This window comes from Anser anser (genome assembly GCF_964211835.1).
Source record: "Anser anser genome assembly, chromosome: 6".
In the NCBI taxonomy this organism is placed as follows: domain Eukaryota; kingdom Metazoa; phylum Chordata; class Aves; order Anseriformes; family Anatidae; genus Anser; species Anser anser.
Window position 1 is genome coordinate 15,907,770 of NC_139726.1, and position 10,481 is coordinate 15,918,250.

The 10,481-nt window shown below is 38.6% G+C and overlaps 1 protein-coding gene across 2 annotated transcripts; it reads right to left on the reverse strand.

The window, feature by feature from the left end:
• Positions 1 to 91: 91 nt before the first annotated feature.
• On the reverse strand, positions 92 to 10,208 carry CCDC14 (coiled-coil domain containing 14). Of its 2 annotated transcripts, none has more exons than XM_083841341.1 (13): positions 10,084 to 10,208; positions 9,847 to 9,902; positions 9,073 to 9,148; positions 8,339 to 8,411; positions 8,104 to 8,244; positions 6,777 to 7,016; positions 6,592 to 6,686; positions 5,019 to 5,574; positions 4,417 to 4,558; positions 3,728 to 3,807; positions 3,082 to 3,297; positions 2,874 to 3,006; positions 92 to 1,527 (listed from the first exon to the last, which is right to left on the reverse strand). In XM_083841341.1, the coding sequence occupies exons 1-13, from the start codon at positions 10,114 to 10,116 to the stop codon at positions 561 to 563; spliced, it is 2,808 nt and encodes a 935-aa protein (XP_083697467.1). In that variant the 5' UTR covers positions 10,117 to 10,208; the 3' UTR covers positions 92 to 560. The 2 variants fall into 2 exon arrangements, with proteins under 2 accessions (XP_083697467.1, XP_083697466.1); XM_083841340.1 differs by having other exon boundaries at positions 3,082 to 3,300; positions 10,084 to 10,201.
• Positions 10,209 to 10,481: the final 273 nt, after the last annotated feature.

Here is a 10,481-nt window from a genome sequence, read left to right on the forward strand (position 1 = left end):
AACACTTTGCACTCCTTCATTTTAAACCAGAACAAGGAGTTAACTTCTGAAAATGGAAAGTCAAAAACAAGGGAAATAACTAGGCATCTTATTTTATACATGTCAAATTATTATTAAATCAAAATTTCTCTTAATTTTATCACATTTGCAGTTGACTTCAAATGCATCTCTTAATGCTGTTCCTTCTACTTAAGGAAAGCACAGAAATCAATTGTGTACTTTCATCATTTAATAGGAAAAAATACTGCCAACAGTGCATTAATTTATTAGAGTTATCAAAGACTGTGCTAAGAATTAGATTTTGCAGTTAAAGGGTATAAACCTAAGTCATCAATTTAAAAAAAAATGAATTTATGCCAGTTATTTGAAGTTATATACATCAAGGGAAGCAGCACCATAATTTAATGAGGAACAAATTCCATTCATAATTTAAACAGCTAGGAACTCAATTCATACAAAAAATACAAATACTACTATCGGTACCATACTTATTAAAACACCTCAGAAAAAACACACACTAAATTATCTGAACAAGCACATCCTATTTTGTTTCCTCAGAGTCATTGTTTCATAATGGTATTTTGCAGAGTTCTTTGTAACCTAGCTATGTTGGCATCCAACGCTGCTAAGCCATTCTTAAAGTCCTCTTCATCTCGAGAAGTAAATGTCGAAAAAGAGGATGCACTCCATTCAGACTTCCCTGATATATCATCAAATGAAATAAAACTAGTATCAGTTACTTCATTGCCTCGTTTCTTAGGAAACTCTTTCTGAAATGGCATCGGAACACGTGGCTGAATTTGGCCTGGTTTGTCTGTACAGTCTTTTGCAGCTCCACTTGGAGCGCCTTTTGGCTTCACTTGGACTTCGTCTCCTGGCTTCACCTTATCCCCTGTAACTTCAAGTGTGTTTTCCATAGTCTTTTTCATGCTGTACCCGGCTCTTAATTTATCCAGAATAGTCGGATCCTTTGACATTTCACATCTATTCTGCTGCAAAGCGTTTGACAGCTCACAGTTGAAGTCTAACATCTTACAAGCCCCTCTAGTATCGTGTAGTCCATCAGTTCTTCCAGAGACGACCTGTTTTTTAGAGGCACTGCTAGTCAATGGAATGTAAACAGTCTCATCCAACTTGCTTTGTTCGTCTACTAAAGTCCCAGAATCACTAACTGTTTCTGCATCTTGCTTCAGTAAGGTTGGCAATATTCTGGAAGCCGATGTTCTTTCTTCTGAGAATGTATGGTTTATATTATTTTCTTCAGCAGCAAACTTTTCATAGGCTAGATTTAGCATTTGCAATTCTCCGTTTTTATTTGAAAATTGAAGTTCTGTATCTGTCAAAATATGATCCATTTCTAATTTTTTAAGGTAAGTCATTACTGAAGTACTCCCAGGAAATGGATCAGACTGCATCTGTTTCTCGTAGTCTTCCAAAAGGGACTTTGAGAGACCTTTTTCAGATCTGGGTTTAATGTTGTCTGCTGTGAGGTCTGACAGAAGTTTGGCCATACTGCCCTGCAAAGTTCTGTTAAGATAAGATAAATGCAGCAGGTTAACTATATTTTCGGCAACTATTTTTCAAAAACTTTTATATAAAATAAAATCAGATTTATCAGACGACAGCAAAGTTACAATTCTTTCTACATACATAATTCTTTCTACATACATAAAATACTAATATAGATGTGAACCAATTGCAAGTTCCTTCAATTTCATTCTTTGCCTCAGAGAAATGCACCTAGCACAACACACTGAAGTTATTCAGATTATTCCTGATTTACCTGCTTTGAGTACTACAAAATAAATAGATGTCAAGAAACTATTATAAAGCATATAGAAACAACTATCAAAATCAGAGAAAGTTTTTCCAAATTATTCTATTGCTTCTAAAGAAAAAAAAAAACAAATTTTCTAATTTTCTGTTTTCTGTATCAAAAAATGAACACTTAATCCTAATATATATATTATCCAGCATATTTATATAAACATGCAATAATAAGACATTATTATACTACCATCTGGTGGTCAGTATTTAACAGCTACAGAAAAGCATAATGTATCTGAATGTCTACTAAAGATAAAAATAACGATTAAAAACACTCCACCATTTCAATCAATATCACCTAAAAACAAGACAGATAACAGTTTATCTTCCTCCGCACATCATGTCCACACAAATTTTATGCACATGCCACTCTGGATGTTTAAAAACATTTGTGAGCCTCTTAGCTTGTCACCAGATTCATAGAACATGATGATGAAATAAATTCACAGTAACATTTTTTTAAAAAAATTGGTGAGTAATGCAACATTCCTTCAGGGGATCTAAGAGTTCCTACCCTCACCTTTCATTAAAACTTAAGCATAATCTAATTCAAGCGTATGTACAATTAGATGAGGGACTGCTCATTCCCACAAGAAGAGCTCGCTGTGGGAGACTTGAAGACTGATCTTTCTGCCAGTTCTTTTCATAAGAGTTTGATTTCTGATTTTCTAAGGGGAAAAGAGAAATCCCTCCTTAATTCAGTTCAAAAGTTAACTTCCTAATTCTACGGCTTCAAGGGAAGTATCAGTAGGTTTTCAGGTCCATGCGCTACCCAACCAGCTCCTTACTTGCAGCCTGCTACAAGAGTTAAGACTTTGCACAAGTTACGTCAGGTAGCATTGCACTTTAAAGACGACTAACATCATGGAACAAGACAACTCTGTTTTAATAAAGTTATACCACTATGGTAGCAAACAGTGTGCAGCAAGAGAGGCTTTAGCCTACCTCAAAGATACTAGTGTAGCACTAAAGATTACAATAACTTAAAGTACGGAGGAAAAGAAAAGTGACGTCAAGAGGCCAAAATAACACTTAGCCAACAGTACCTGGTTAACTCACGTAGTCTGTTAACTTCTGCATCACGCTGGCGTAATGTTATGCCCAAAATCTTATTTTCCTTCTCAGAAGCTTCCAGGTTAAACTGAAGGCTCTTCACATTTGCTAATGCCTCCTCCACCTCTAAAATCCCAAGAAGAATTTTAAAATTTTTCAAATTTTAAAACACCAAATGAAGAACAATTTCAAAACACTTACCAATCTTGAGCTTGGTAGAATGAATATCATATTGCTGTTTGTTTTCAAGCAATTCCTTTTCTTTATCTTGAATATCTTTTGTAAGATGTTTATTTTCTTCCTTCTGATTTTCTATTATTTTAAGTAGCTCTTCATTTTTAGCCTGCAGCAACTCAATGCCTTTCAGTGATTCTTTCAATTGAGTCTGAAGCATCATGTTCAAGGACTGCAAAGAAACTACTACCAAAAAGTAAAACATATGAAGTTAAGTGTCTTGTGTGGTACAGTTTGGACTTATACACTGAACTGATTTTACGAAATGCTCATAATTTTGGTTACTGATTTTTTTTTTTTTTTTTGAGGCAGGGAGATAAACTGCAAGCTTTCTTCTTAGCTAATTGTCATTCTCATTGTAAGAGGACATAAGGTAAAATAATCTGTTCTGGAGCTGAATCCTTCATGTCCCTGTAACCTAAGCAGGCACAACAAGCCATACAAATGCAGTTGCGTGACTAGATCCTCAACGCTTAGTTCAGTTGTCATTAAAGGCCAAAGTATGTAGTGTTATTTTTTATTTATATACCTGTATCTTTATTATGTGTATCTCTTTAAACAAAGCCTTAACAAAAATGCTCCTAATAAACATCATTATCTATTAGTACTTTACATTCATAGTTGCAGCTCTGTCCAGATGTCTTCTCATTTCTCTCTCGTTCCCCGAGTTGCTGGTTTAATATTCTTAGTCTCCTAAATGTGAATCATGAAAAAGTGCATAGTCAGAAAGTTCAAAATAAGTCCCAAAACAATGCATTTTAAATTAGTTTGGTAAGAATAAAATGTCACAATATTTTAGAAATATGAGAAAGTTTTATTAATGTGTTTTTCTTGCATTCCAATCTCTCTTCAACACAAAAGACCCTTTGCAAAGTCTGGTAAACATATTTCCCTCTGCTCTGAAGTGAAGTGTTACCCGGTTATGTAACTGAAAGCTCCTCTGAAATGAGTGTTATTTCTACATCTAAGAATACACTACAAAAGGAATAAAGAGCACACTAATTATGTTAATACTGTAGTCTTCAGACAAGATGATATGCTGATCCCACCTAGACAAAGTCCCAGTCGTGACGTAACTGATGCTAATAAAACACCAGTATTAACTGACATCTTGCTTCAGTGGCTACGCATTAATTAAACAAAGCCTTACCAACACTCTTGGTAATATATAATATAGACAAAGATGAAAGGGCTGCAACACTTAGAACACAACAATGCTAAAACGTGTAATTTAGAACAGACCAATTAAGAATACTTTAGGTGTTTTTGCTGTAAATACAGAATCACCAAACAGTTACTAACCTACGCAGCTGCGCATTTTCACTTCTGAGAGGCTGTAAAGCTAGTGCTATTTCGGTTTGTACATTTGTACTTCCCACTACAGCTGGGAGCAACGATATGCAGTCTTCAATTTCATTCATCAACCTTAACATCTCTGAATCATCTGCAGAAGGCAGGGAAAAAGACACAGAAAAACCTGTAATGGGACAGTCAAACTGATGCAATAGTATCTAATCTACATTTAAAGAAAACCTGATTTATTCTGACCACCTATCTTTATTTATTTAAAACTTTAAAGCTTGACTACGAGAACTACACTTCTGGATCTTGATAAATCCTATCTAACTAACCCTGGTGGGATTGATGTTGCAATCTGTCTACACCGCTCTCTTTCTGAGGGGAAAACACTGTATATGAAATGAGAGCTATCTTTATCCTAGCTGTTACAATGATGTTAAAATACTCCAAAAAATAACAATTCTTCTCCACAGTGAAACACGAAGGACTTAAAGTTGTGGAAAACCTACCCGAGATGTCACACATCTTCCTGAAAATGAAGTGCTTGCTCATTTTATGCAGTTTTTCTGTTATTTTTACGTAATCGCTCTACTGCAATGTCTTACCTTGATCTGTTATCAGTGCTCGGAGCTCTCCCAAGAGGTATTTCACTGTCTTAACCTTATGGGCTGTTTTTTCTGGGCTTTCCTGTCTCTGTTTTAGATCTTTCCTTACAAAACTTCTCTGGCAACTTGTATCTCTCACTGGGGCTACATCAAGTACATTCAAGTCGTCTTCTTCACTGAGTTCTTCAAAAGTGTCCTCCTCTCTGTTCGTTGAGACATTTTGTGTTGCTGGACAATGATGACAGTGCTTCTGATCAGTCCTGCCATTTGGCATTTCATGCAATTGTAACAGGGACAGGTGAGCTTGTATGCATCTTATCAGGTCTGCTTCTTTACGCTGCTGCTCATGGCTTCGGGTCATCTCTCTGCCAACAGATGATGGGGTGAATGTAGGCACCGTAGAGTTACGTGATGCACCTGATGCTATACAGGGCATCACACCAGGAAGAGCACTGGCAGACTGCGTTTGTGGAGTAGTAGAATTAGAAACTACAGGGAAAGCCACAGTTCCTCTTGTCTGTGCCACGTATTCATTGCCACTATTTACAGGAACATCCTGCATGAAGAAGATTCATATTGAACAGAAAATTAACATGGAGGTTTTTCAAATGTTTAAAACACAACAACAACAAAAAACTTGTCTCACTCACTGTAGTCTTGATCATTCTTTGCATTTTATAAAAATAACTACATCTCAAACTCCTTAATTGCATAAATTTTCCAGCATACTTTGAATAATTCACGTGTAAATCTGGTTTACATTATCTTTACCTTAAATATTATAGGTAACATAAAGCACAGTCATTCTCAGTTGTTATTGAAGAAAAAAACCTCAGCAGCAGTTTTGTTGCTGTTGTTTTTTGCTTTGTAAGTACACATTCCTTGAAAGCAAACCAGAACGGGAAAAAAGAAAAAAAAAAAGGACAATGCTGTTACATTTCAATATTTTAAGTTGATGAATTTTTAAAGAGTCAGGGTTAGCACTAACTATACATGGACTGCCTGCAGGTGGAAGATAAGTCTACAGTCTTACAGTCTTAAGGTGCAAGCACATACAATTTCCCAAGGTGGCAGTTGGTACTCTCCATTAGTTTTATTTTATGCCCTGAAACACACAAGCCGTTTAAAATATGGCTCTAAGATACAACACAGTATCTGAAGAAATATGCAAGTTGATCATTGGTGGGGAAAAGGTACATATCAGATGATTTCTTTAATCAGGAATTGTTTAGTGACCCTAATGCACATGACTGAGAATATAATTATTAACAGTAACGAATAATTCCCTGCACTTTTCATGCTTGCTGTATATTACAGAATTCACCACAGAGAAACAATCAGCCATTTGTAACGCCTCCAACTTCATTCATCAGTGTCTATGTATAAAACATTTTAAATAGCAGTATTTCCTGTCATTATTTATTCTGTTAATCAGTATATGTTGAAATATGTACATTTTTTTCTTAAGGAAACAAATTATATAAACCCAATAAAAAAACAAATAAATGTATAAATAAATAGTTATTGCTCATTTAAAATGCTTATTAATAGTTCAAATCAAACTTTTACTTACTGATTGAGTAGATAAGGGATTAGCTGCACACTGTAGGGACAGATCTACTGTGGAGGTAGGTAGTCGATAATTAAATGCTGTAACATTTTGATATCCTGAAGGAAAACAATGGTTTCATAGATCAGGGCAATTCTGCACAGAATTCAGAGTAAAATAGCAAGCCCTACATTAATAGTTCTACTAACCATGATCCGAGGTAGGAAAAGGAGTTACAGTAGGAATTTGGTTACTGTTTTGCGGTGGCTGGCCAGTTACCAGAGACATCTGAGTTTGCAAACGTTCACACAGTTTCTGATGCACCACAGGAGACTGTTGACTGCAAGGCATATGATTTGGTGGAACCGGCTGATTCTGTTGTGCACTGGAAAGTTCTTTCTCCGCAGATGGTGTGGTAGATGAGGCAAGTTTCTTATTTGATATTTGCACTAGAGAAAAAGATCAAAAAACTCAGTTGAAGTTGAAGATCTTGACCTACACAAACACATTGCGTCATCAGGCACACTGGTAGGTTTCTTTGACATATAAAAGATCTTATGGCCTAAGATCCTAGTCAGATTTAATAAGCAGCAAATTAATTCATCTTAGTTTTTTTTTTTATTATTTCCCTAGATAGAGCAAACTAACCCAGTTGGATAGACTGCTGTCCTTGAAAGAAGCAAAGAGATTTAATCCTATATAAAGTTCTAAAACGCTACTCGTAACATCTCTGCTAAGCTGTTTCCTAAACCTTTAGGCTACTGGAAATAACACATACCAAGCGCTCTCCAAATATAATTTTCTCGTGTTGGGTATAATTGAAATTACATATTCTTCCAGTGCTGGAAAGACATGAACTAGGTGCCCATCTTCTATAATTGACAGAAGAGTCATTCTGCTATATACCAAGTTCACAGGTCCCACCTGTCTAACGGATTAGAAATCACACAAAAGAAATGGAGTGGAGAGAGGAAGAAATGCTAACAAAAACATGAATTATTTCAAGTAACAGTGACTCAGCCTAGAGAACTTTGACTTGCTATCCATTCCAGTGCTCTGGACCCTAAACCATTTGAATTGCTATTACGTATTCCAATACTTTCCTGTTTCTAGAAACTGATCTATAAGAAAAGCATAGCTAGATGACTAACTCCTGGACAATCTATAGCTCTGTATCCTAAATAAGACTAAGCACAGTAACACTTCACTCTCCAAGACAAAAGCTGCATGGGTATTATCATATTATCATCCTTTTTTGTATTTCCTAATGGCTAAACTCTTATGATGCTGGTATTTGTAAACCCACCTAACTTTCTTTTTTCTACATGAAGCTCAAACATCTGAGAGTTTCAGTAATTGCTAAAGCATTTAAGGTTTCCAAAGGTAATGAGTAATGTCTATATCCTTTGCAGATCTAGCCCTGGATCAACCTACAACAAAATACAATTATCTGAAGCCTTATTACATCTCCTCAAGAGGTTCAGGAGTCTCTCATTATTGTTTGAGAAAAAAGCAAGCCCCAGAAAATTTGCTTACCAATTTCTTTTCGGATGTGTGCAGCAGTAATGTTCTTTTTCAGCCCCTTCTTATTGGATGTACTCGCTTTAGTTAGCGAAGGCTTGGAAGTAAATTTAACAAAAGTTGTTTTCCCAGATTGTTTATGGTTAGTCTCCCTTCCTATTATTATTTGAAACAAAAGCTGGTCAACAAAACAAACCAAAACAGTACTACAAAAACTAAAAATGTAACTTAAATTTTAAATAGGTACAACCTGTAGCCTCATTTTGTAAAATATTCTTCAGTAAAGTTGCACAACGGTCAAGTCCATTATGAATAGTATCAACCTGCACAAAGAATACTGTGGTCAGAAAATGAGTATCAGTAAAACAAGACACCATTTTAGAGAAGACTGTTCCCCACTATTACCCAAAAAAACAACACCTGATCATCAGCAAAAACGCTTGATTTCCCATGTATTACTTCACAATTATATGAAAATTAGCAAACATGCAATTTTTGAAAAAAATACATATATTGTGTTGTTGCATGCATGTCCATTTGTTTCAGTAATTGCAGGTGTGTGTGTTTTTTTTTTTAATTGTTATTTCCAGGTACAGTTAAGCTATTATCTACAGCATACTTTCAGTTCGGATATAATTGATTCAGCACTGCACAGAAAATATTGCTGCAGCATGCAACTCATTTTTTCTGGCACACAACCTAACAAACATAGCTATAGTTCTGGCAGCATAAACAGCATAATTACGTTTGCAAAATGTACATTGTGCCTTAATAAGCTCTGTCAATAGTCAAAATGCACACAAAGCCAACTTGCATGCATCTGCAACATGCAGTACAGACCCTCTTGCTGGCTTTGCAGGAGCTATTTCTAGTCGAGATGCAGTAGTATCTAAATTAATGTGTTGAGTTTTTTTTTTCCAGGTATTCCAGCTTCCATTCTCTCTAGATAACATAGATGACTGTATTAAAAAGTCACTCGACTACCTGGTCATCAGAATCAGTGGAATAGAGAGAGTATCCAGCCTCCACATCAGGATGACATTCTTTTCTTAATCCAAACCTGAAAGAGTTAAATTCACTGTTCATATTACCTCCTTAGCATACAAAGTAAAAAGTTACTTTTATTCAATAACAGCAAACCAAAAATTCTTTTGTCAACAGATTACTTTTTGCCCAGAGAGGTTGTGGATGCCCCATCCCTGGAGGTGTTCAAGACCAGGTTGGACGAGGCCCTGAGCAACCTGATGTAGCGGGTGGCAGCCCTGCCTATGGCAGGGGGTTGGAACTGGATGGTCTTTGAGCTCCCTTCCAACCCAGGCCATTCAATATGATATGTACATATATATAATATACACACATATATATATATACAAACAATATACCCAATATATAAACAAATACCTTTTTCTTTTTGCAAACTCTACTGCTGCAGCAGAAGCACTGAACAGATACTAACAACTTACGTCCAAGGAGAATTTAGTCCTAACACTTATATGAGACTAGTAACTATATGGATTCAGTTTTTCATAAATATAACGTATGGACAGAATTAAGGCTGTATTTCCCCAGGCAAGCCTTCTGCTCAGGTTGGGTCTGTCTGCCCACAGGCTGCTCAGGACCCGGTTGCACTGCCTTCGAGCCAGGCACCTTTACTGATACACACACAGGATTTCTGGCTGGTTGATAGGTACAGCAGGTACAAGGCCCCCAGATGCTCACGCACTCAAGCTCAGACACCAACCCTGACCCGAGCCTTACCGCTTCCTTCCGCTCGGTACCCTCGCTGCTCCCGCGTGCCTCCCAGAGGACAGCACCTGCCGAGTACAGAAACGTGCTTTCGTTTTCACGGAACACCTCCGCAACAGGGAAGGGCTGCCCGAAAGCAGCGCTCCCCGCAGGGCCCTCAGCAGGACACCCCCGCCCGCCCGCCCGCTCTCCCTGAGGGTCCCGGGACGGGACGGGACGGGACGGGACGGCCCCGGCTCCCGCCCGCACCTTGCAGGGCCGCGCGGCTCCCGCCCTCGCCATGGCCCCGGCCCCGGCCCCGGCCGTTGGCCGAGGGGCGGGGCCTAAGGAGCGTTAGCCCCGCCCCGCCCCGCCCCGCCCGGCCGCTTCTCGGGCGCGGGAAGGAGGGAGGGAGGGTCTGTGCGGGGAGGGTCTGCGCGGGGATTGGCGGAGACGGGCGGCGGAGGAGCCAATGGGGAAGCGGAGGCGGCCGTTGGGGTGTGGCCGCGCCGCGGGCCCGCCCTCCGCTGAAGGACTTCGCGGCCCCGCCCCGCCGCTCGCCTCAGAACCGTCGGCGGCCGGCTGGGGGCGGCAGGGCGATTCACGCAGCCGGGGGTGCCCCTCGGGGCGCCCGCTGGGCATTTAGGGCTAGTTTGGCAGCACGTCCT